The 27386-nt window shown below is 39.0% G+C and overlaps 1 protein-coding gene across 1 annotated transcript in view; it reads right to left on the minus strand.

Moving 5' to 3' along the window:
• GTDC1 (glycosyltransferase like domain containing 1) overlaps positions 1-27386 on the minus strand; it is a 269028-nt gene that overhangs the window by 167248 nt on the left and 74394 nt on the right. The window contains exon 2 of the mRNA XM_083348753.1: positions 21957-22167. Within this exon, the coding sequence (XP_083204879.1) occupies positions 21957-22167 (211 nt within the window). The remainder of the gene's footprint in view (positions 1-21956; positions 22168-27386) is intronic.

Here is a 27386-nt window from a genome sequence, read left to right on the forward strand (position 1 = left end):
GTGGCAAATATATAACAACGTTCTTGAATTATTTTGCAGATGGTCCAAGCCTCATAAGTTAGATATATTTTGCTCTCTGTAGGCCTATATGAATCGCACTCCTCATTCTCACTTATTTAAAATATCTTCTTTTTTAAAGATCAAAAGCTCTTTAAAAAAAGCCAAATAATTTAAAAGTTGTAGTACTACGTATTTGGGCTTTGGAGGGTTTGGGGGTATTATTTGCAAAATATAACAGTATCTGTTATCCTAAGCTAGTGCCTCAGCGATCAAGAAATTGATGGGAACTCTCTCTCTCTCTCACACACAGACACACACACAGACACACACACACACACACACAGAGAGAGAGAGAGAGAGAGAGAGAGAGAGAGAGAGAGAGAGAGAGAGAGAGAGAGAGAGAGAGAAACCAGTAATTATATACTGTATTTACATTGAATGAACAGGATACATACACACTACGCACCCTCTAAAAAAAGCTTCCTGGTAACCTTCATGAGATCAGCAGCCTTAGATAATTCTGGGGCATAAACCTGAGCAGTAATGATAACTGACTTACTGCAGAGCAATTTCTTCTGACAGACATGTGTGGCCTTCCTACCCTTGCCCAAGGCTGAATTCCGTTCTCTTGCAAAATCCAGTGAGCCTTGATCCTTCACTTCCCTCGGCCAGATGGGTGAACACAGCCTGAAGCTTCAACTCTTACAAGTGGACAGTTCAATGGTGACATTTAAATGCACAATGATGTCCAAAACTATTGTACAAAATACAGATTTCTGAAAAATGATGGAGCTATGAAACACTACAGAAAATACCAGAACATCCATTTATGGTTGCCATTTCTTTTTAATATTCACTTTATTTATGCAATTTATCCACTGTTATAGTCCCAATGGAGTCTATAATTACGGAATAATATGCAGTGAATGCAATACAGTTCAATGACAGAACTAGGTAAATAAAAAAAACCACACCATACTCAATACTGTGTGATTTTTATAAGATACAGCAAATTTGGTTATGAAATAATATATGATTAAATCAATGGTACTTATTGCCAGAAGACCAAATAAATGGGTAGGACTGCAAAGGGAGAAAGGTTAAATACAAAAGTTATTTTCAATCACTGTGGAAAATCTTATCAGCATTTAATTCTTTTTCAGCAAGCCAAGTGCGACTGGTCGTGTATTTATAACTTATTTCTGCAGGCAGCATTTACATCAGAATGCCAAATAGTTCAAATAATTAAATCAGCATATACCGAATACATTTCTTAGTACACATCCTACCCGGCATGTTCAGAAAATATATTTTTTAAAGAAATTACAGAACACAAATTAAATTAGTGTAAATTCTGCAATATGTGGGATGTTGAAGAAAATGATATACTATTATTTAATGTTTGTTAAATTAATTTTCTTCAGCTTCAGCAGAGAGCTTCTTGGGGCTCTTGAGTTTGCTAACAATTTCAGGGTAAGCATATTATAACTAAAGGAATAAAATAGATAGCTGATGAGACACAATAAATAGAAAAAGCAGAACCAAGACAGCCAGAAACTACTGAATGCACATTTAAATCTCCAGATTGTGTAGGAGTTCAAATGTAAGCCCACATTTTAACTGAGCTCAGAAATGGACAACAATCCAGTTGAAAGAGTTTAACTGGACTGAGGTCCATTTGTGAAATTCGGGTAAAATGTAATATAAGTGAAACCAAGATTTCGTAACTAGTAAATTATCGCCTCTTCTACCTCAACTGGGGGCCAATGCTTCTCTATCAGATCTAATACAGGTAGTCCTCAAGTTATGACCATTCGTGCAGCGCCAAACCTGGGAGACTTACAATGGGTCTTCAGAGTTCCCATCAATGGAGCATTCCCTGCCAGCTTCCCACAAGCAAAATCAATAAAGAAGCAGGCAGGAAGTTGGAAGTCACAGCCACGTAAGATTCTTGCTTAAAAAACCATTAAGGTCCTCGTTTACCAATATCAGTCAGAACTGTCAAAATCACCAATTGCTAAAAAGCATATAGTAATGTGACATTACACTTTATGGCTATGTGACTTAGGCAATAGAATTCCCCCTCCCAATTATTGCTGTAACTCAAGGACTACCAATAAGCCAAGACTATTAAGGCTTAAGTAGATAATGTAGTTGGTATTCTCAATTGAAACGTATCATATAAAATAGGACTATTGAATTATCTAGGCATCACCCTGGACTTTCCTGCATACAACTTATGGTATTCAAGTTGAGGTAGACAGAAACAAATTTAACTCCAGTCTTACAACTGAAGCAGGTTTATAAAAACATTCCAAGTATTTAAGTTCTGAGGAAGTAATGTTCTTCAGAAGAACTAGTGCAGCTTGATAACATGACGGCAGTGTTCCAATATTTGCGGGGCTGCCACAAAGAAGAGGGGCTCAATGTATTCTCCAAGGCACCCTAAGGCAGGACAAGAAGCAATGGGTGGAAACTAATTAAGGAGAGAACCAACCTAAAAATAAGGAAAAAATTTCCTGAAATTAGAATAATTAGAACGGCTTGCCTCAGAAGTTGTGGTTGCTCCATCACTCCATCAAATTGTGGGAGGTTTTTAAGAAGAGATTGGACAGTCATTTGTCTGAAATGATATAGGGTCTCCTGCTTCAAGCAGGGGGTTGGATTAGAAGACCTCCTAAGTCCCGTCCAACTCTCCAACAGAATGCCATATACACCTCCTCAGCTGCAAAACCAACCAATTGTGCACGCATGCAAATATTAACCGAGAAACCTCTCTAAACCATTACTCAGTCTTTATCCTTTAAGAAGACATGGCTTCTCTAGGCCTGAATGTTTTGCACAGCTCCAGCAACTTATCATGAGCTATTTTCAAACAACATGCTAAACTAGATGGAACAGGTGTGCTGATTCAGTCAGTTGTAGAGCTAGACAGGCTTAATATTATGAAGGATTGAAGGAACCTCCTCTTATCAGGTATGTTACACAAACACCTAAGAAATCTAAAATATACTTATATTTAAAAATGGAAATAATTCATCTGAAAATATTTCTTTATTGGAGCCCTCATACAATGTTTAAAAAAGGATCATATACTAGGGCACTTTTGTTTTTCGGCTGTCATTGTAAGAAATCTGAAGATTCTTTAACTCACAAGATTTGGTCTTCTCCAGATGTAGCCTTGCTTTCTTTTAAATTATTAAATATACCTGGACAATTTTCAAATGAAACAGAGGCAATCTATGATTTACAACCGTAATGGAATCTGGTCATTACAGTCACAAGTGGTGATGTCTGTTAAGCAAGTTGGCTTTGCTTAATGACCCCTACTCCCTGGTCTCCCTGAAGTAGTCATTAAATGACCACATGTATCACTAAGTGGAGCATGGGGCACCTTAAAGGTAGAGGAGGATGTGGGAGACCTAGCATAGGCTCAGACCCACCTAGCCTGGGTTTCCCGAGGCATCTCCCACCCCAAGATACCCCATACTCTGCTTCCTGCCCCTTGGGGCCCACAGAGGCCTTGCAACTGCTTTCCCACTGCACCCAGTACTTGCAGGGCTTGGGCCTTCTCTTCACCATCCATCACACATCAAGCACTTACCTTCTGAAATACTCCAGAGCTCTGGATCTTCCACAACACTGCATAGACTGTGTTAGGGAAGCAGAGTGGATCACTTGGTCACATAGCTACATGGTGCGATTTCGGGAGGGACTGCATAGAAAATAGCAGCTGCTTATGGATCCACACCACACAGTCATGTGACAAAGTGATACAAGAGGGTGCTTCAGGGCCAGGTTGTAAATAGCTTTTGGGGAGTGTGTGTGTGTGTGTGTGTCTGCCATAACTCTTATTGGCCACTAAGCAACCAGTCTTTAAGTGAGAGTTACTTGCACTGTACAAATTAATGTAATGTGGAACTATATTCCTAAAGCTTCACAAATCTATATTCCTAAAATTCATAAATTGTGCAGAGTTTTGGCTTTATCAAGCCTGGGACACACACAAAAAAAGAGTAATTGTATCAACATGGAAAGATGCTCTTTCCACACTTCTGGTTTTAAGAATGGATTCAGAGTAATAGTGTGTTGTTTTTGAAAACTCTCTGTGTTTTATAAATGAGAAGATGAAACATTATCTTACTATATTATCTAATGATAAGCTGAAGGACTGAATAATACCTAATACCAATGGGTATATATGGATATTTGTTCTTCTTTCCCAATCATGGAAATAGCCATCTGGTTGCTTTAGTGATTATCAAAATTTGTCAATAGATTTTCCTGATAACAAAAACTAGCAGCTATTATTTCTCATCTTTGTGTATATAATAATAATAAAATACCAAGGATTTTATACTCCATAGACTGCAGCTGTCCAAATTTCAAAATACTTTGCCCATAATATTGCAGTAAACATATTTTGATCTTTACATCTTAGATGTTTTTAGATCCTTCCATCTAAGGATCCATTACATGTCTGTGATAGCTGTTTATATTTTACGTACTTTGATGTATCTTCCACATTTTTCTGTCTTATTACTTCTATAAGGATAGCGAATTATGGACCAAAGTTTTATGCAAGTGAACAAATTAATTCATGATTAACAGTTATCCAATGTATTGTTTCTCTCTCTCTGTATCTCTGTACCTCTCTCTCTCTCTCTTCCTTCCCACACATCTGCTTCTTATCCACTATTATATTTATTTATTTATTTATTTATTTAATTTCTATACCGTCCTTCTCCCGAAGGACTCAGGGCGGGGTACAGGGCAATAAAATGCAATAAAAATACAATATATAAAAGTTAAAGATAAGAATTAAATAGAATAGCCCAATTGTAGTAAAAATTAATTAAAATTACAATTAAAATACCCCAAATCCATCAGACCAGGCCGACTTGTTCAAAAAGGTGAGTTTTCAGGTCACGGCGGAAGGAGCAAAGGTCATTTATATTTAACTCAAGGCAGCAAACATAACCAATACTCTTTCCTCCTACACATCAAGGAAGATTCTGCAGATTGTGACCTTGCTTTTTCAGGTGGAACAAAACTCTGCCCAGAATCAAAGCTGGTATTATCTTGGAATCATTTAACTTCTTTAATATCATCAAACCCATTCTGTTTTCTTTGGATTTGGTGTGAATCCATTTCTTGCCATCCAAACCATGACAACCTCTAAAGTCTAAACGTAGGGTCAGGACTTCTACTGCCTCTACCATTTGGTTCTGAATGGGGATGCTCGCTATCCTCCCCATATTGATATTTCATCTCATGAGGACAGATGATTTCCAGACACTTTATGGAAATGTTGACCAAAATGGAGAAGTTGGACGATCTCTTGGGCGTTCCATAGAAAAGTAGTCCAGCACTTATTTTTCTTCTTCCACAATTACTGGCTGGAATTATGTACTGATAAACGAGTACAACTATCCCAAGAGGGTGTCCCTTATTCCAATAAATTTGTTCTTGTCTTCTCCCTGCATTTTTTAGGCATCTTCTTCCAAATCTCCATAGTATGACAAGGAAGCCCCAAGGATCAACAGTCAAGAAATAGATACTTAAGAACAATACTAACTTATGTTTTCAACATTTTAATGTTCCTAATGTCAACTAGCACCTGAAAGAACTGCTTCCAAATTATTGGGAAATTTCCCAAAATACCACCTGAAAGTCCAAAAGACACATCAGAAACCCAGAGAAAACATCTTAATCTGCCTAACCTCCCTGTGGATTTCAGTGGTTCCATTCCACCACATAGTCACAGGGAAGTGATCTATCCACAACAAAAGACCGAGAAAAATATTTCCCACACTTGAACATGTCTTATCTCCTTTGAGGAGAAAAACAGATCTAAAGTTTCCACCTAGCATTGGTTAAACAAATGATGATCTGGAGTAAGCCAGTAGATGAACCATCCTGTAAATTCTAGGCCATTTTTGACCCTGTGAAACAAAATTAAAGTATCCAAAACCCAATAGTCTGGTAAATCTAAAGCCAATGAGGTTGAGCAGTTCAGGCAGGGAACCATTGTACAACTGTGGAACTGTGAAACCGTGCTCTTTGCAACCAGAATGATCTAATAAGATGACCTCTTTTCTCTTGCTCTGGCATCCAGTCTGGTGGATCTAGCTCAGTCAGGTCAGACGGATGAGCTAACAGTGTTTCCAATGGAGGAACTGAATATAGTACAGGATAAACACTGTTATGATCTTGCTTGGTTAAGCTGACTAGGAAGTTTCCATTGTCAGAGAGTCAATGAAGATTGTTTGAACCTGTAGTGCTTCCAGATTATGTTATGTACTCCACTGGAACTATGAATCGCCCCTATCCTCTTGCTTAAATGATCTGCAAACCTGCATTTCCTTTTTGCCCAGCTTTTCATGTTAATGGTTTCAGTATTTATCTGACTGTTAATTGCCACTGTGTTGCTTACTTTCACAAGTTCTGCTTTATTTTACATTTTAGTAGGCATCCTGAGTGCTTGCCTGGAGCAGAAAAGATGGGACATCATTGAAATAAACTGTCAGTTCATGTTTTACCAATCCACATGTACTCACAATATTACCCAGCTATATAAACTGCAGCAATTTCACTAGTTTGCTTTCAGGTAAGTGAATGTTTTATGAGTGGGTATGCCCGCCCTAAAAACCATTTTGTATAACTGCACACAATATTGCCAAAATTCCAAATGTGACATCTGGCTCCAACCACTTTGTATTCCAGCCATTTCATTCTTGACTTTGGGATGTGCACTTACACCTGAGATAAAAATTTATTATCTGCTCTCTACCAACTCTAAAGGAAAGATTTCAATTAAAAAGCAGGACATCTTGTCCCTTGGAGGTCTTTATAAACTGATATATCACTAATATACTTTTCATTCACCTCTGAATAGGAATCTAGGGGAAAAAATAATAATGTATAATTAATACTTTAAAATTCAGTCCCTAGAAGAAAAGGAATTAAATACCTCAACTCCCCGCCAAATGCACTTAAGTGTTAATATACAATATAGAATAACTTTATTGATACTATTAGACTATAATAGATGAATCTAAATTCTTCCTTTTTTTTTCTTCTATTCCATGATAATGGAAGTGCAGAAAGGGAAAATCTCTCAAATGTACAAGTATTATGAGATCAAACAGTAGGAACATAAATATGCATGTTCCATTTCTGTGCCTAAAAACCAAAAGCAGCCATTTGCCTTTAAGAAAGAAAAAAACCAAAACTTTTTTTTAAAGGCAATTCTTGAATTTGGCCAACATAAAATGGTACATCATACTAAATGTTTAAACAACAAGAAACAAAGGGAAGGATCTGCACTGTTTGAAATGGCATCTTTTAATGTGCTTACTTCCCAACACAACACATTCTCAGTGGACCAGAGCAAAAAAAATAGCTTGCAAAAAATAATTTAAAAAGATGAGTAACTAAGAAGCAAAACTTCATACAAATGGATTCAAAGTTATACAGGAATGTTGGGTGTGTGATTTTAATAGTTCTTATAATATATATTTTTTTAAAACAAAGAAATGTTAACATATTACATTTTATACCACCACCTCAGGTAACTGTTCACAAGAATAAAAGACTTTTATTTCTACCAGACTGTACTCCTTAAAGATCTTCAGGGTAAATACTCAAAATATATTTATCTCTTAAAAATTGACAATTGTATTTTAAAAGACAAACGGTATGCTTATTACATTTTTTACAAGAGAAAAGCCATTATTTTAACTGATGGAACTATATGCAGAAAATCCCTTATGGCTGCAAAAGGCACCAACTTACTAAGACAGCGCTGAGGTATGCAGTCAGAACGTGGATTACTTTGTTGAAATATCTAACATGATACTAAGACCTGAGGCAAATTTTAGCTTTGTATTGGCTTCCGTGCATGTGAGCGAGTGTGTGTGTGTGTGTGTATGTGTGTGTGTGTGTGTGTGTGTGTAAAAATAAGAGAGAAACAGAGAGAAATTAAAGGAGAAAGATTTCTTGGTTTTTCAGTTTTCTCAATGGAAATCTATTATTATTATTATTATTATTATTATTATTATTATTATTATTATTATTATTATTATTATTATTATTATTATTATTATTTGTATACCGCCCTTCTCCCGAAGGACTCAGGGCGGTGAACAGGGCAATACATATTAAAAAAACAAGATACAAAAATTAAAAACGATTAAACAAAATGCCCACGAATAAGTTAAAACACATTAAAAAGTAGGTTAAAACAGATTAGTAAAACCCAACCCCATCCCATCAGGCCAGGCCAGCTTGTTCGAAAAGGTAGGTTTTGAGATCGCGCCGGAAGGAGCGGAGGTCAGGCGCCATCCGGAGCTCGACCAGAAGATGGTTCCATAAGTCCGGTGCGCCCACAGAGAACGCCCTCCCCCTGGGGGCCACCAGTCAACATTCTCTGACCGGAGGCACCCTGAGGAGGCCCTCTCTGTGGGAGCGTACTGGGCGGAGGGAAGTTGACGCCAGCCGCAGGTGCTCCCCAAGGTATTCCGGACCCATGCCATGTAGGGCTTTGTAGGTCATTACCAGGTAATGTCCTATCAGGTTGTGGAGATAACATCTCTAAATATATAAGACAAATATATTCCTAATATGCTGAATTCAGAACTCCATATTTTCTGGAAAGCAAAATAAACTTAAGACGGAATATACTCTAACTTTTAAAACCAATGTATTAAATCACTTTATTTTTGTACGTATTTTTAAAATAAACAAGTTCCTTTAGATCAGGCATGTCAAACTGCTGGCCCACAGGCCGGATGCATCACAACAAAACCGCGCCCTCCCCATTGCCAACAATAGGGAAAAAGTCATGATACGTCACACGACGTCACATGACGTCACAAGTTTGACATGCCTGCTTTAGATGTACATTTATATATCAAGAAAATTTATTTCCAAAGTGCAAGGGTCTCATTTTGACTTTTCTTGAAAATCATTTAAAAGTTTCTACTTCTTCAATATTTTTAATTTGTGAATTTTTGGTAATGTTAGATCATCTGCCAAGATATATATATACTGTATATACATCAGAATACTTAATCAAATAAATAGGCTCGTTATAAAATTTCATTTTCATTCTGAATCCACTAATTATAGATAACAAAGTTGCCACTGCCTCTACTGTAGTTAATCCAAGAGTTGACAAAGTGGTGACTTATTGGGTTTTGGACTACAACGATTCTAAAACCATTCCCAAATGGCCAGAAACTGTGTAGGCCGGGCTACACAATCTGTTTCATTCCCACAATCTCCCTACTCTCAAAGACGATGATCTGCAAAGGGTGTTGCTGCAGTAGCATCTCTGCTGTCACATTTTTGTCATTAGTATAAAACAGATGAGCATGGGAGGAACTTGGATACTGAGGTCAGAATCATCTGTTTTATACAAATGGCAAAAATGTGTCTGCAGAGATGCTGCTGTAGCAACACCCTTTGCAGGGCCTTGGACAAATTAATCAGGATTTGAGATTCATGGGAGCTCAGAATTTTAAATTGATTTAGACCAGGGGTAGGTAACCTTGGCTCTTTTATGACTGTGAACTTCAACTCCTAGAATTCCTGAGCCAGTATGGCTCAGCTTGGAAACCTCTCCCTTTTCCCTCAGCACAGCTGGTTCAGGAATTCTGGGAGTTCAAGTCCATGAGTCATAAAAGAGCCAAGGTTGCCTACCCCTGGTTTTGACCTATCCATTCTGTCACAAACTATAACAAAAATCTGCTCCTACTTACACTGCTCACTTCAATCTAGGATCCAACAATCAGCCAAATCTGATACAGGTAGTCGTCAACGTATGACCATAATTGAGCCCAAAATTTCCATTGCTAAGCAAAACAGTTGTTAAGTGAGTTTCACCCTATTTTACGGCCTTCCTTGCCACAGTGGTTAAGCGAACCACTGCATTTGTTAGTTAGTAGCATAGTTCTAAAGTGAATCAGGCTTCCCCGTTGTTTTTGCTTGTCAGAAGGTCACAAAAGATGAGCACAGGACCCCGGGACACTGCAACCATCATAAATACATGTCAGTTGTCAAGCATCCAAATGTTAATCACACGACCATGGGGATGCTGCAACAGTTGTAAAGTATGAAAAAAGTCATAAGTCACTTTTTTGGTGTTGTAACTTCAGATGGCCCCTAAAAGAAAGGTTGTAAGTCAAGGACTACTTGTATGCATCTGTGTTGTTGTTTTTTTTTTAAATCCCATCACTAAGATGAAAAGTTGAGAAGAAAGGGAAACAATGAACAGTCCAGAACCAAGTTAAAATAATATTGTTCAGCTTGTATCTATCGCAAAGGTACTTTGAACACTTATGTTTTCACCATCAATAAAAAGTCCAGGTTTAACGAGATAAGAAGAGTACCGAACATCATTTTTTATCTAAATGCCATATACACATCTCCTCTGCCTTTTGGGTGAAGTCACCACTTCCCAGACAACTGGATGAGGCTGTAAGAGATGGCATTGAGCAGTCTTTGAGATATGCCATTCCCAGGCTGCTCCAGAGAAGGTAATTCAAAACTGGGCCTCAACTACAGCAGCCAGCAAATGAACATTTTACTTAGAAATTATCAACATATAAATGATAATCAACTCAAAGCTGTCTTCAGATGTGAGTCATCTTATTAGATGGCTGACTCCTGTTGCATTTCCTACATTTACACTTTACATCGGGGAGGACTGTGTAGAGAGAGTTTCCTCCTTTAAATTTCTGGGAGTCTACCTCTGTGAAGATCTGACCTGGAAAGTTAACACAACCCAGGTGGCTAGAAAGGCCCAACAGAGGCTTCACTTTCTTAGGATCTTGCAGAAGAACAGGGTAGAACAACAGCTAATGACCCTCTTTTACCGGTCTACCATAGAGAGCGTCCTCTCGTATGGTATTGTGGTTTGGTATGCTGGTCTGACAGCCGTGGATAGGAAAGTATTACAGAGGGTAGTGAGCACAGCACAAGACATTGTGGGCTGTTCCCTGACACCACTGGATGACATCGCCAGGGCTCGTTGCCTTGGAAGAGTGAGGAAGATTCTCAGGGATGACTCACACCCTGGACGGTATCTCTTTACTCTCCTACCATCCGGTAGGAGATATAGGAATATAGCCAGCCGTACCAACAGGCTGAAAAATAGCTTTTATCCGTGGGCTGTTAGGCTTTTAAATGGGACATAATCTTATGCAGAATTGACTTGGGAGGCCGGTGTGTGGTGTAGTTGGTTCACATAGTGTGGTGGGATGGAGGGTTTGTTGTCACTGTGTGTTGGGGGGAGAGAGCACGGGGGGAGGCTCAGCTAATCTCAATGTACACATGTTGTACTTGTTGTGACTCAGGGCCAGCCTGTGGGCCCGACAGCCGGGTCCGATGTATCGGAGGACTCAGATGTGGGGGAGGAGGGAAACGAACCGGCTGATGATGATTTGGAGACTTTGCAGAGTCCTCAGCCGGGAACCTCTTCTCAGCTGTGTGAGCCCGAGAGTGCGGAGGATGATGACCCACAGCTGGCCCTGTTCAAGGACGCCCGACGCAGGAGGCAGACGAGCAGGGACAAACAAAGGAAGGCTATGGGACTCCTCGGGAGGAGGCACAGGGAGACCACGCCCTGAGCTCTCTATAAAAGAAGTGTTTGGGGAGGGGCTAGTTGCTGAAAGCAACTTTTTCTTTGAGAAGTCAAGCTCTTGTATTTTTGTAACAGTGTAATTAAAACTTGGCAGAAGCCTTTTGATCTTGGACGCTTTCCAGACTCTTCCTTTGATTAGGGGTGCGAGAAGAGGGCTGGTTTTGAACAGTACTTTGACAATAAAGGTTTTATTTATTTATTTATCTGTTTCTTCTCTCTCTCTCTCTCTCTCTCTCTCTCTCTCTCTCTGTGTGTGTGTGTGTGTGTGTGTGTGTGAGTAGATGTGATAGATGTACAGTGAAAACTGCTGATCCATGAGAATCATGGATATCAGAAGTTTTAAAACAGTAAATCTTGATCTTGATCTTTCCAATGCCATCTTTCCAATCTACCAAGGAGATTCAGAAACAGTACATCAACAGAATTCCTTTCTTATCTAAAGAACCTGATAATAACAGGATTACGTATGAGAACAACCTTGGTCAATTTGTCTGAGCATAGTAATACCGTCACACAATCTGGTGATTTAGAGATTTCTAAAGTCAAACTATAAATTCTGCCCAATAATTCTGCATTGGGAAAAATGAGGGGAGGGTGGTACAAGTAAGAAACCTGAAAATTATTCAGGAAGACTTCAATATAAACTTAACATTCACTTTGAATTAATATGCTTTGTGTTTAATAAAAATGTCGCCAGATGGTAGCTTTTCAGTTAAAATATGACAAGATTTCTTTACATTTTCTTCCTGTGTAACCTCCTCTACACATTTCCCCTTAAAGGTTTGTTGTTCCATTTGTACAATGTGCACATTTCTTTTCAAACAAAGTATAACTCCAAAAACTTTAGGGTAATTACTGTAAGTTAGGAATAACCCATTCTGACTGGAGTTCAGTGCAAACCAGTGCAAAACTGTGAATGAAAAGTAAAACATATTGACAATGCAAACTTCATGAATATTACAAAGCAGAAGAAACTTCCTGTTATGTTAGAATTTTCTTTATTCACATGACATTTGAAGTTAAGAAAAATTGGTGTAACCATAAAGAATGACTCTGAGATGTTTGGGTCAAATAGGTTTCACCATGGATATCTAACAAGGTACTATTTTAAGAACACATTTGCCACTTTGCAGAGTGGCAGAGAAAGATGAATGATGTCTTCATCATTCCTGCATTACATAATCCAGGGTTAATAAAAAAGGATCTCATTGGAAAGATTATAATAATGTCCAAAACATATTTGGTGTGATTTTTAATCATGGTACTCTACACCTAAATTATAGATGCTGTGCAGAAGTGAATTCTGCCTATAATACAGATCTAAGGATCTGGCTAGATTACCAGCTTATTTGGGGGGCAGGGGGAGAAGGATATTACAAGAATAACCTAATAAATCACAACGTCACAATTGCTTGCATCTATCCCAACTGAGTTTAATCATTCAGAGAAGTTTCTTATGGTTTTCTTCCATGTCATAATTCATATTGGATGGAGACTATTAGTTAAAGGTATTTCTTTATTAGATCTGAGAACTATGTCCATATCAGCATCAATATTAAATTGAGTAATTTAAAGAATCGCTGCATACTGATGAGAGCCTTTTGTTACATGTCATCCCATGTCTCTGAGCATAAATGAGATTAAGAACCTTTTGAAAAAAGCGTATATACCGCTAGCTCATTAAACCTATTCCTGGGTTTCCTACTTTGATAATCAAGCAACTACTGGAGCTAAAACTCAGAACTCCTGTATATTTACAATCACTACTGACATGGGTAAGTTTTGTTGATTGTTTTTTTTTAAAAGTCTTAATAAGAAAGCTTTGTGATTTTTATTTTTCAGACTTCAAAAGATTTATTTCTTTAGTTTTAGGTTTTGAAAGATTCTAGGGAATTGTTATGTTTTTCGTTAAATGCATTACATGTGCTATCTATATAACGTATATAGGTATTTACTCAGCCATAAAGTGTAATGAAATCATGCATTACTATTCAGTGTTTCTACATTTATTACTTTCAATTGCTGTACTTTATCCTTTTAATCTGTCTTGCATTTGTTTTATTTCTATGTTGTTCATGGGTTCATTTTCAGATAATCAAGATTCATGTCTAGATATTAAAATGAACTATTATAACTATTTTTCAACATCACAATAACCTTCAGCACTCATTCTTCGGTGTATACAGATTCTGTGATGTATCCCATTTGTTGTTATTCATTCCTTGAGTCTCATCTAAAAATTTGCAACTTACTTTAGGAATGTTGTGCATTGGAATTTCTCTTTGGCAACTCAACATCTTGAAGATGAAAAGGAATAATGCTGGGAAGACAGTGGGCAATGTTCTCTAATGGTAATGAGCAAAGAGTAGTTGCCGTTCAGTAGTTGCTCAGTTGAGAGTTGGTACCTTCCCTTACTTTTTAACATTTACAAAGCTCCACTGGAACAAAGCATTCATCCATTTGGGGTGAGGTCTCACCAGTATATTTATTTATTTATTTTATTTATTTTAATTCCATTTATATCCCGCCCTTCTCCGAAGACTCAGGGCGGCTTACAAGCTTAGCAGTAGCCTTCATTCTATGTATATGCCTGCTTATTAGGGCTTTCACACACACCCCAAGCGGCATTATTACAAAGTCAGCTTAATTGCCCCCAACAATCTGGGTCCTCATTTTACCTACCTCGGAAGGATGGAAGGCTGAGTCAACCTTGAGCCTGGTGGGATGCGAACCTGCACTAATTGCAGGCAGCTGGTGTTACTTAAGGAGGCATTAGCCCACTGCTCCACCAAGGCTCCTTGATGGATATTGATGGAATCCTAAAATATACAATGCAAATGAAGCCTTGAAGCAGTCACTGGAGGCTGTGAGAGCCTGGATGAAAGAAGGTGAAATTGAATCAGGAGAAGATTGAGGTGTTTTTTTGTTCTAATGGAATAACAAGTGGGCACTTCCAGGCCCATAGCTACTGTTAGATAAGTCAAAGGATGTGGCTAGAAGAGTCTTTGCTTATCTATGGACAATGCACCAGTTATGCCTTTCCAAGATAAAGAGGCCCTCAAACTCTAGTTACCTTCTATGTAGACTACTGTAATCTCACAGAATTATCAAGCTATCATCCCCTTGCCTCTGAGCTAAGCACTGACTACCTATAGGCTTCTGGATTCAATTCAAAGGGATAGTTTTGACATAGAAAGCCATTTATGGCTAGGTGCCCAGATATCTACAAAACGGCTTCAAGTAGAACTTACTCTTCCAGTTCACACAGCTGGAGATGCTGAACATTACCCCACAAGAGATTCAGAAGATTGGGACATATTCAGGGACTTCTGGGGAAGAAACAGTGAACTGAAGGCAGCTTGGCTAAAAGCAAATAACGAATGTGCAAATAAGAAACCAAGAGAATGACCTGGATAATTTTCCTTTAAGAGATTTAGAAAAGGGGCTTGTGCTTGTTAGGTTTTGAAAACTTCTGTGAGAAGGAACAAAATAAATTAAAAGAAATCAGGTTCTGGGACATTATTTGCAGGAATTAAATACCAAGACTTAAAAGTGAAAGGAAGGAATATAAAGTGTGTTTATTTGATGAATCTTAAAAGAGATACATTATTTACCACTGGCAACCCTTAATGGACTTTTGCTAACAAAAACTGAACAAGGCTTTAAGGATTTATTCATAAATAAGAGGTGAGATACGGGAAGAGATATTTTGTTGTATTTTAAGAGAAGGTGATAAGCTATTAAATATTTTAAGCTTGTGATGAAGAGGGAAGTAATTTCTTTATGTACTTATCTTTTTCTTTATATTATTTTTTTCCATTTGTTCTCTTCTGCACTTTCTATTTTTTTTCTTTAGTTTGTGTTCATTTTTATCTTCTTACTTGTAATGTTTATTATTAAAAGAAAAAGAAAAAAAATGCACCATGAATTCATGCATCTCTGGGGTTGCTCCTACCCTCTGGGACAGCCTACATCAAAAGACTCAAGGGGTGCCTTCCTTCCCGATATTTAGGAAAGCAGTGAAAACGATACAAAGAAATCAGGAGAGCTTTGGATTGTGAAATCTTTTTGTTAAGAACCACCTGCAGGCAACTCTCAGTTAACAATGGTAACTGGGACTGGAATTTCCATCACTAAGTGATGGGGTCAAAGAGTACAATGTCACGTAACTGTGTCACTTATTGGTGGCCATCCTGGCACTTTAGGTTACCACCATTAAGCAAATTCCATATTATTGTTAAATACAATGACACATGATTGCCATTTGCAATCTCCTTCCCATTGACGTGACATCCATATTAATCTTCAGACTAGTTAATCCAATATTGTTCACTTACCATCTACTGACATCATCTTCCACAAGCTACATTCATATGAAACCTGCTGCTTGGGTTGCCAAGGATTTTAGAAAACATTAAACTGTTGGACTATGAAATATTGTGCAGAAGCACCATGGCATGTGTTTTGTAATACTTTCACTCCTGAACTTTTGAAGATAGTCGTTCATACGGACAGCCATTTGTCTGAAATGGTATAGTGTTTCCTGCCTGAGCAGGGGGTTGGACTAGATAACCTCCAAGGTACCTTCCAACTTTATAATAATAACAATAACAATAATAATAATAATATTCACTATAACATAATAATGAATAATTGTAAGTCAGGAGATTTAAATACATCAGGAAGAAGCCTATTCTCTTTTGCTCAGCAAATAGCAAGATTCGTGCTAAGCTTGAGGGAAGATCTAAATCTGAAGAACAACAGATGGGTTACTCAATGTGTATTTTAATAAGACATCTCTCTGCTTAGACTCCAGTCTATTTTTATTATCCTTTAAACTATTCTTCTTTTGAGGTTTGAACAAGACTTTCTGACAATACCAAGAAAAGCCTGTTTTCCTGATTATTTAAGAATAAGTTCCATCTACATATGTTGAAGATGATGAGAATCTAATTGTCTCCAAACTGAGGACGTTCTTACTTGGCCAAAGATAGAAGAAAAGAGAAAAGCTATTTTGTATAAAAAAAATAGAATTATATAAAACTGGCCCGACATGAAACTGGAGGTATAATTCCTCTTTCAAATGATGTATTAGAAACACAGCAGAAGCCAGGATACCAGAGCATGCATTTTTTTTAAAAAAAATGTAAACTTGTGTGTGACTCACTTAACATCTGCCTTGCTTAGCGATAGAAGTTCTGGTACCAATTTTTGGTTGTAAGTCTAGAACTACTTGTATTCCATTTATTAGGGCTGTGCATTGCTACTTTAATCTGCTGCAAACAGTTTACACATGCATGTGCCAAAGCACCTTTCTGGAACTGAAATCAAACTGCTATGTTCTTATTTATTTGCTTAGTTATTGAAGTTTGTATGCCTCCCCAATAAAAGACTTTAGGAAGCTCACCATTACATACTCCAGAATCAACTATGAATAAAAAAAAAACCTCACCACAAAGGCAGTTAAAACCCAGAACTAAAAAGCAACCAGAGCACAAGCATTTATTATTGCTAATTATCACCATCTCCACCACCATCACACGTGGCCAAGCAAAGATTAGCTCATGGAAGACCTACAGATACTAGTAAGCAAATATAAAACAGATTAGTTCTTCCCCCAAAATTAATGGGACCTTCAGTGTTTTAACTGCAGATGGACTACCACAACCACATGCTTATAAAGACAATACCAACATAAAACTATGTTATCTTGTTTATTATCAATATCAAAAGAAAAAGCAGTATCCTTACTTCTTCATAACGTTGATCTTGTTAAATGTAGATTTTTTAAAAAAAATTTGCCCATATTTTCCTGAGTGCTATATTGAACAGAACTACATGACAGATTGCAAGTTTGGTAATTTCAAATAAGTTTACAAGGTTCTAGAACTTTCTTTTAAAATACAGGTTATTTAACAAATTGGGATTAAGTTATCTTAGGTCACTGTAACTGTGCAGTAAACTAATGAGGTGTATGCCTATGAGTTATGTCTGATTAGCTTAAAGCAACTTGCTCTGGACAGCTTGGGCTGCTGAACCTGAAGGAACTGAGATAACACTGCAACAGTTTGGAGGGTTGTGATGTAGAAAAAATGCATAATATTGTATCATACATAGTCCAAGAAAACAGGATAGTTTCAAAAGCCAAGCAAATCAAAATCCTCACATATTCTACTTCACACATGAAAAACGTGAACTAATCTAAAACTCTTTCAACTCTTAGAATTAGAAGCAACATTTGAGAAGCCTAGATCACAAAATAATTAATCTCAAATTTGGACAACCAATATCTTTTCTCATCCCAGAGAAATAAGAGTTATTTGGGAAGCAAATACAAGTATCAAAGAAGAAGAAAAAATAAAACAGGAAAATATCAGTTTCAAAAACTTTTGCATAAAAAAGATAATCAAATGCAGAATTGAAAATCGTGGTTAGTTACTAGCTTGCTCAGTAACTATGTTTCCAATAAATGAAAATATGGCTTTCTGCTTTGCTTTCTTTCTTTGTTTGCTAACTGTAAGGGACAGAATGACAATTTATTGTGAATCTGTGGTGTTATTTTCTCTGTATTGGTTTTATAGGCTTTTCATATGGTCAGACAACTAATCAATAAAATTTATTGTTGTCGTTGCATGCATCCTGTAAGAGGGACAAAATTCAGCATTGACTTAGAAGGATAATAGTGGAACTCTGCATGAACTGAAGAGACATAGTTCACTTTGCAACTGATAGTCCTGTTTTGCAAAGCATGTTGTTTCCTAGATTTGTGGGACAATAAAATAACCCTGCCCATTGGACTGTTTCATGCAAGGGAAGGGACACTAAAGGAATAATTTATAACTTTCAATAACTTAACATCTGAGTTTTCCTTCTACTTCCCAATTTATTATTTTTTTGTTTGTGTCATATCTTTCCATGCTGCAACTATAAAGCTAGGAAGCAACTCTGGGGGTCTTTATCTGAGAACTATGTAAAGTATGTTCTAATAAATAAATTTCAAAAATCAATACTTACACAGATGTCCTAAGTAGCAAAAAGGCTCATTTTCTTCTCAGCCAGATTTATTGGGCAGTGAGAAGTCTGACATGCATTACAAATAAAAATTGAAAACATTTAATAATGAAAGATGGAGACATAAAACATAATACAAAAAGTCCATCAATTGAAACATATAGACCCCTTAAATTAGGAAATCATGCTTTGGACATGCATTGGTAGGTCTGATTATTTAAAGGAAGAGTCAAATATGGTAACTCTTTTAAGCTAAATTGAACTCAGCAGAGGCAAAAGCCAAACATCTGTGATAAAATGAGTCTATTTCCTGGGTCTCAAATCTTCCAAGCAATGTACATGAAAAGCAGAGAGAATTATCCACAGCACCAGCCAATGGAATTTTGCTGCTTGAGAAGGACTAAACAGTTTCTTTGTCATATTCCATGTAGATCGGCTGATCACACTTAATAGATTCATCTTCTTTTAACATCAGCAGAGAGACAGCTTCTTCCACCACAAGGGCAACGCATTACTTTAGGCAGAACCAATAAAGCAGCATGGCAGATATAACTTTGTCCTCCAAATGTTTTGCTACTACTCTCATTTTGACCCAGTATCCGCTACCTGAAAACTACTATCTAATTCTGCCTAATAGGAGAAGTTCAACAACAACAACAACAACAACAACTTTATTGTCACTTTGAATATTCACCAATCGGCATACATCAAAATGAAAATTTGTTGCATACAGCTCTCAAAGGATCACCACCTCCAATATACACTCCTTGTTTGTGGCCAGCTCAAGTTTCAGATTGTCCATTTTAGTCTCTAGGGAGCAAATGATGGGATGGCAAACAGGACAGATGGAAACAGAGCTCCATGTGGATTAGCCCTCAAATTAGCTTGTATTCCTGCATGACAACCTCGCCTCCTTTCCTTTTTCTGATCCTGCCTCTTCCACCTTTTCCTTAAAGAGGCCTTGCTTCTTTTCGCCCTTGGAGCACGCTGCTGCCACCACCAACTCCTCCAAAAGCCTCCCTCCCTTCCTCTGGGCCTGCCAACAGCCTCATCCAGTTCCTTTGCTTCATAAGACCCAGGACCTCTCCTCCTCTGCCTCCTTTGGAAACAGCCCTGATTTGCAGTAGAATCTGTTGCTGGGCCAGCAGTCAGATCTTGCTGCCAGCAGAACGATTTCAAACAGCACCAACGACCTTTAATGGTCTCACCAACAGTTCCAAAACAGCTAGAAACTCGCCATGCCAGCAAAGATTGTTGGTCGTATGTTACCTTAGTTGCACCGCGTTGCTCAAACACATTAAAACCTTCCCGATCATGTGGCCTATATCCCTCCCAAAACTTTTCACCTTCAAGAGCCAATGCAGCCACAACCTTCCCAATTCAAGTAATAAGCTAATAGGTTGTTTTATCTTAACCCTGAGTTTATTAACACTGATTTGTTTTGACTTAACATAGTATTAAGATTTTACTGGGGCAAGTTGTTTGAACATAAAAGCCAAATAGATGTTTTTTGGGGGGATACGGATACTTCAAATCTATTCTAATCTGGCTTTAGACCCAATGTTGTGTTCCAAACAGAACTGGTAGATGGGAACTGGTTGGCTAGAAGAAATTCCATCACATTTCCTTTTGCTTTCTGGCCTCTTTTGATGGAAGTCTTTAAGTCTTCATTGTTAGAAAATGAGCCAACTTATCTACAAAGATTATCTTTAGAGGTCCATCTGTGTATCCCAACACCAACACCAATATAATTAGCAGGGTCATGGGAGACAGATTTTTGGACGATGGACCTCAATCTAGTGTCCCACCTGTCTTCTCTTCACAGCCTTTGCAGGATAGCAAAATCTTTCTATTTCTAGAAAGGCATTTCATTTAATTAAAATTGACCAGTGCAAACACTGTGCCCTTGATAAAAGATTAACTTCAAAATGCATTGGGCCAACAATAAAACATGTTTTACTGGCATATGGGAATCCTCCCTTTTGGCCTTCTCGATATATTGCCTGACCTTATACCACTTGTTACGTCTCAGATAAAAGTGATTTCTTTGATGCCAAGGTAGATGTTGTAGACTAAATGAAATTCCACGGCTTGCAAAAAACAAATCTGTTACTAAGCCCATGGCTGGCTCAGGAATTCTGGGAGTTGAAGTCCACAAGTCATAAAAGGGCAATGGTTCCCACCCTTGCCCTAAGATCACAACCATCAGTCATCTCTGCTCAAAGGTTTTTAATTTAATTTAATTTAATTTTAATTTTATTAAATTTATATACCGCCCTTTCCCGAAGGACTCAGGGCGGTTTACAGGGTATTTAAAATCAAACAGTACAAAATACAAAAGTTAAAAAACAATTTAAAAAGATTAAATTATCCCTTAACTAAAACCCTCAGTTAAAAATTCTCAGCCTGGGCCGGAGAGCTCAAAGAGCCAGGTCTTCAGGTCCCGGCAGAATGAACGAAGGTCAGGGGCGGTCCTAAGCTCCACGGGCAGCTGGTTTTGTATTTTTATCCACAACTCTACTGTGAAATGTTCTTCAATCAAATATCTGAAGACTGAACTGAAGACATTCTTGGAACTACTGGGCATTTCAACCTTTTAGCCAGGATGTTGTCTCTAGGTGACCTCAGATACTATTTATTTATTTTTATTTTTATTTTATTGAGATTTCTATACCGCCCTTCTCCCTAAGGGACTCAGGGCGGTTCACAGGGCATATATAAATAGCAGTACAAAAATTAAAAGAAAATTAAACCAATGCCCAATTAAAATACAACAATGATAAAATAATAAAAACCAATAAAAAACCCATATACCCCTATCAGGCCAGACCAGCTAATTCAAATAAATGGGTCTTCAACCCGCGACGGAAGGATCGAAGGTCCGATGCCGTCCGGAGCTCAACCGGCAGTTGGTTCCATAATGCCGGAGCACCCACAGAGAAGGCCCTCCCCCTGGGGGCCACCAGTCGACATTCCCTGACCGGAGGCACCCTGAGGAGGCCCTCTCTGTGGGCACGCACAGGGCAGAGGGGAGTTGACGCCGGCAGCAGGTGGTCCTCGAGGTATCCCGGACCCATGCCATGTAAGGACTTAAAGATCATAACCAAGACCTTGAACCTTACCTGGAAGACAACTGGTAACCAATGCAGCTCGCGGAGCAAAGGTGTAACATGGGAGTACCGGGAAACTCCCAAGACAACTCTCGCGGCTGCATTCTGTACCAGTTGGATTGAATTGTGTTATGCCTCAATCTGAAACTCTACATTTAGCATTAGAAAGGTGTTCAAGTTCTCTTTACCTGTAATCAGCACTGGCTGGTACATTCTGCATAAAGTACACAGCTGCAGTCCTTGCCCTCCAGTGCCATTTCTTCGCTGGAAGAGTAAAAAGGACGCAGTCTCCTATTTCCTCTTCAAGAAGGTCCATGAGCTGCTTATGTGAACCTCCATAAAAAGCTTCAATTAGCAGAACGCTCATTCTCTTACGCGTTTCCCAAGTTGTTGGAGAGTCTTAAAAATAAAATACATAAATTCAAATCAATATTAATAAAAAAAGCTTAGATGATAATTAGTTCATTTTTAAAGGTGTCATACAGGATCATGATAAAAGCAGAAGTACCGTACATGACAAGAATTCAGGCAGGGAGCTCAGTTTAAAGGGATTCAATCTTTTTTGTTTCATTAATAAGTTTAATTTTAAAAAGACTAATTAAAACTGCAAGCAAGGCAAAAAGGAGAATATCTGTTAATCAAAGTCAGATCTCATTAAAATTTAGGGTACAGTTAATAATTTGGCCATATGTGCAATGTGCTTGAAACTGCCTCGGCTTTAACTCTGTCTCAGTGTTTCCCATTTATATATACATGCAGTCGGTTCTCGACTAATGACCATTCACTTAGTGACCATTACAGGTTATGATGGCACTGAAAAAAGTGACTTATGACTTGTCCTCCCATTTACAATTATCGCAGTGTCCCTGGGGTCATGTGATCAAAACTCAGCCACTTGGCAACCGGCATGCATTTACGACAGCTGGAGCATTCGGGGGGGGGGGTGTCACATGATTTGTCACTTGCAACTTTCCCAGCTGGCTTCCAATAAGTAAAGTCAATGGGCAAAGCCAGATTCCCCTAATGACAACATGATTCACTTAAGTGACGGTGGTGATTCATTTAACAACAATGGCAAAAAGGTTTCACTTAATTACCACCTCATTTAGCAACAAAAGTTCCAGTCCCGGTTGTGGTCATAAGTTCAAAGATTCTCTGTGTGTGTGTGTGTGCGTGTGTGTGTGTGTGTGTGTTGTATGTATACATACTGAGAAGAGAGAGTGGTATTCATATAGAAAATACAGTTTATTTGTTTTTTATAGATTTTGCTCTCTGGAAGGCATCACATAAATCTAATGTTTAAAGTACAATTCAATCAAAATAAGTTTTCATATTGAGTTCAATAAAAGAAACTGATTTAAAGGAACTATGACAGAACAACATAAGGGTCTGGCATATTAATTTACCCGTATAACATCTGCCTCTAAAGTTAGAGACAACCAAAAGTATTTTTCTCCCAGCAGATCATTACTACACTACTATATATGGCTGAAAGTAAACAATATCATACATTAAGGAAACTGTTCACACTTCTAGTCAAAGAAAACTAGAAAACTAAGTTAGAAATAAACATTAGGCAATTAAATATAACGTTCCAAAATAACAAGAGGAAAGAGGATAACATAAGGCCACTGCTTTACAGATTGTGTCAATATGCTCTATATGGGGCTGCTCTTCAAATATCCCTCAAAGAACTTCAAGTGGTCCAGAATGTAGCCACGTGAGCCATTATGGGCATACCAAGATGTGTCCATATAATACTTTTGCCTCGTAAGCTGCCATAATTATCCGTAGGCTTCAAGATACAATTCAAATTGTTAGTTGTTATCTATAAAGCTCTTAATGACATAGGACTTCGTTACCTGAAAGATCAACCTATAGCGTCTGCACATCCAGTATGATTTAATAGTTTTCACACTTCATATCCACCTATTAAACAATGCCATCTGATGAGACCCAGCAAATGTGCCTTCTTGCTATGGCATCTGCCCTCTGAACAGCAGACTCCCAGAGATCCAAAACAGCCCACTCCTGCTTTCTTTTAGATGAGCCTCCCTTTAGATCAGGTCCCTTCCCTTAAGCTTCATTTAGAGCAATGACTCCCAACCTTTTCTATACCCTGCGCCCCTAGAATGCTTCTGATATATTCTCACATCCCTTACAACAGGGCTTTTCAACCAGTGGTACGCGTACCACTGGTGGTACGTGAGCACCTGGCTGGTGGTACGCGCCGTCGCCTTCCTCCCCTGCCTCCCCCCACCTCCCCCCTGCTCCTTCCCAGCTTACTTGCTGCCGGAAAACATGCTGATGCAGGAACCTACCAGGCCACGCGAAGAGCACAGTTGCAGAGTGAGACCCCGCCCTCCAATGGGACTCACTGTGCAGCAACCGTGTCGTCCTTCCCCCAGAAGCAAGCGTGAGCCTGAAGGGGACAGAGCCATCCACTCAGGTAGGTGTTTGCGTCCACTCGCGTCCATCTTCTTTTCCTCCCCCCCCCGTGAGCTTGTGATACCCCTCACGGCCCTCATGTTGCCTCCATCCCGGGGCTCGAGAGATTCTCCTTTTCCTGATGTGCAATGCAAAGGGGAAAGCCAGGAACGTGAATCGGCACATGCCGATCTCGTGCTGCTGTAATCTCCCTCGCTTGGTTTCAGCTTGCCTTGCTGCAAGAGAAACGCCGATCTCGCGCTGCTGCAATCTCCCTCGCTCGGTTTCAGCTTGCTTTTTCTTGCAGCATGGCAAGCTGAAACCGAGCTGCGTCTGCAGGAGGCGAGCGGGGCGAAGGGAGCTTTGGTGTGTCTTCCATCCCTCCCATGTGAAAAGCGCCTTCCTGCCCCACGGTCCACAGCAGCATTTTTGGCATGCGTGGATCGACTCTGAGCAAATACGAGGTGTTTCTGTTGCTGAAATAAAGTTTATTAAATGAGCTAGCAACGTCCAAGTATCTTTGATAGATCTTCCCCAACTTTCCTCCGGTGCTTCATAAAGAGTTAAGTGGGCATCAGGTTTCTTGGTAAAAATGGATTTGGAAGGAAGGAAGGAAGGAAAAAATGACAATGGGAGGGAGGGAAGGAGGAAAGGACAAAGAGGGAGGGAAGGAAGAAAGGAAGGAAAGAAGGAAGGGACAATGGGAAAGAGGGAGGGAGAGAGAGAGAAATGGAGAGAGGGAGAGAAAGAGAGAGAGAAAGAGAGGGAGAGAAATAAAGAGAGAGGGAGAGAGGGAGAAAGAAATAGGGAGGGAGGGAAAAAAAGAAATAGAGGGAGAGAGAAATAGAGAGGGAGAGAAGGAGGGAGAGAAAGAGGGAGAGAGAGAGAAGGAGAAAGAAAGGGAGGGAAATATAGGGAGAGACAGACAGAGGGAAAAAGAGAGAGGGAAAGAGAGAGAAAGAGAGGGAGAGAAAGAGAGAAAGAGAGGAAGAGAGGAGAAAGAAAGAGAGAGAGGGAAATAGAGGAAAAGAGAGAAAGAGGTAGAAATAGAGAGAGGGAAAGAGAAATAGAGAGGGAGAGAGAGAAAGAGAAAGAGAGAGGGGGAGAGAGAGGGAGAGAAAGAGAGGGAGAGAGAGAAATTAAATTAGTAACATGGTTGTTAAATGAATCTGGTTTCCCCACTAACTTTGCTTGTCAGAAGGTTGCAAAAGGCGATCACATGACCCTGGAACAATGTGACCATCATAAATATGAATTGATTGCCAAGCATCCAAATGTAAATTACATGACCCTGGGGATGCTGCAACGGTCATAAGTGTGAAAAATGGTCATAAGTCACTTTTTTCAGTGCCATCGTAACTTTGAACAGTCACTAAGTGAATTGTTGTAAGTCGAGGATTACCTGTAGTTTATCATTTTTTTTCCTTTCTTTTTGGTCAAGTTTTTGACACCTTGCTGGGTGACTGGTGGTACTTGGACACTGCCTTATCCTAAAAGTGGTACAATGGGTGAAAAGGTTGAAAAGCCCTGCCTTACAAAAGTTCAAAATATCGGCAACGAATTACGCATATACACTATAATTTTGAAAAGCCAAGTTTTCGCACCCCCTGGTATATCGTCTTGTACCCCCAGGGGGTGCAAGCACCCCTGGTTGGGAACCCCTGGTTTAGAGCTACCCACAATTGTATGTAGGCATTGCCGGATATCTATGCTGCAAAGGGGTTGAAGGGTAAGCATAGGCTGCAGATTGCTGCAGACAGGCCAACACGCAGACCTCCCAAATCCCAACTGCGGGTTGTAGAGGTACACATCCTGCAGGCTGATTGTTAATCCAACTTCCTGTTCTGTGCTTTGTTGTTTGAGCGCCCACTAGCCAGAATGTTACATTTGCACAAATGTAAATGCAACAACTATGCAGCCATCCCCAAATGACAGATGCGTATATTCCCTGACCTGCAGAGATAAAGAAGTGTAATCCAGGCTTAAGTGTTGAGCTAAGGTACAGTGTAGAACCGTGGTGGGATGCTTCCGTTCTTACTGTACCTCTCTTTGAACATCTTTTGTCCTTTCCATTTTTACGATTTTGATTATCATACCGATTTTTATATTAAATTCAAAATTGTTCTGAGTGTGCAACTTACAAATGTGATTAATAGATAAATGATAGCTATAGATGGAAGATGGACAACATGCACATACACACACACACACACACACACACACACACACACACACACACTGGTGATGAACTGCATCAGTTTTCCCTATTTTAGAGGCATTTTCCTAAAAAGACATTTTTACTTTTTTTAAAAAAAAAGAATAAACAAATCACAATCTTGTCAATTTGCACAAACCAACCATTCTCAGTGTTTTGGAAGGGTAAAAGAGAGAACAATGTATACTGCTTTGAGTTCCTTGAAGAAAATGCAGATTGAAACATACCCACTACATAGATTTAAATCCACATCATGCATGATTAATGAAATAAAAATGAAGAGTTTGGTATAAAATAATCAATCCTAGTCAAAACTACCAGCAAGTGCAACAGAGGTTCCACATTCACAAACTATTGATAGTATAGAGCACAGGTCTGCAACCCGCGGCTCCAGAGACACATGCGGCTCTTTCAGCCGTTTCCTGCGGCTCCCAGTCCTCTGCCATGTGCAGTCCCCCCCAAAAAAAAGTGGGAGTAAAAAAGTTCAACCAATCAATTCAAATATGCAAGGTAGGTGCATATCTCGCCTTGGCTCCACTCTTCAGTCAAACCCTGTTCTGCGCATGTGCGCATGTACGCGCATGCGCACACATTTTTTTGCGGCTCCCAGTTTTTCCTTTTGTGAGGAAACCGGTTCCGAGTGGCTTTTTCACTGTTTCAGGTTGCTGACCCCTGGTATAGAGTATAAGTCTATAAAGACATGCAAAAGCTTAAGTAGGTCCTCCCAGTTTTCAAGAAGAACATTCCAAAGGCTTCACACTCTGTGGCCAACTATCTTTAGAATGCCACCTCAGCTACAAATTACACTGTTACAGAACTATGTTTTAAAAGGCAAGCTCAAGATCAGATGCCTAATCTTACAATCTTAAGCATGGCTAATCATAAAAGAGGACAGAAGTCCATTTACCCATTCCATTCCCAATCCATATCAATTCTCAGGAGTAATATAAACCCACACAGATTAGGTCTTGTATTT

This window comes from Vipera ursinii (genome assembly GCF_947247035.1).
Source record: "Vipera ursinii genome assembly, chromosome: 1".
Classification (NCBI taxonomy): domain Eukaryota; kingdom Metazoa; phylum Chordata; class Lepidosauria; order Squamata; family Viperidae; genus Vipera; species Vipera ursinii.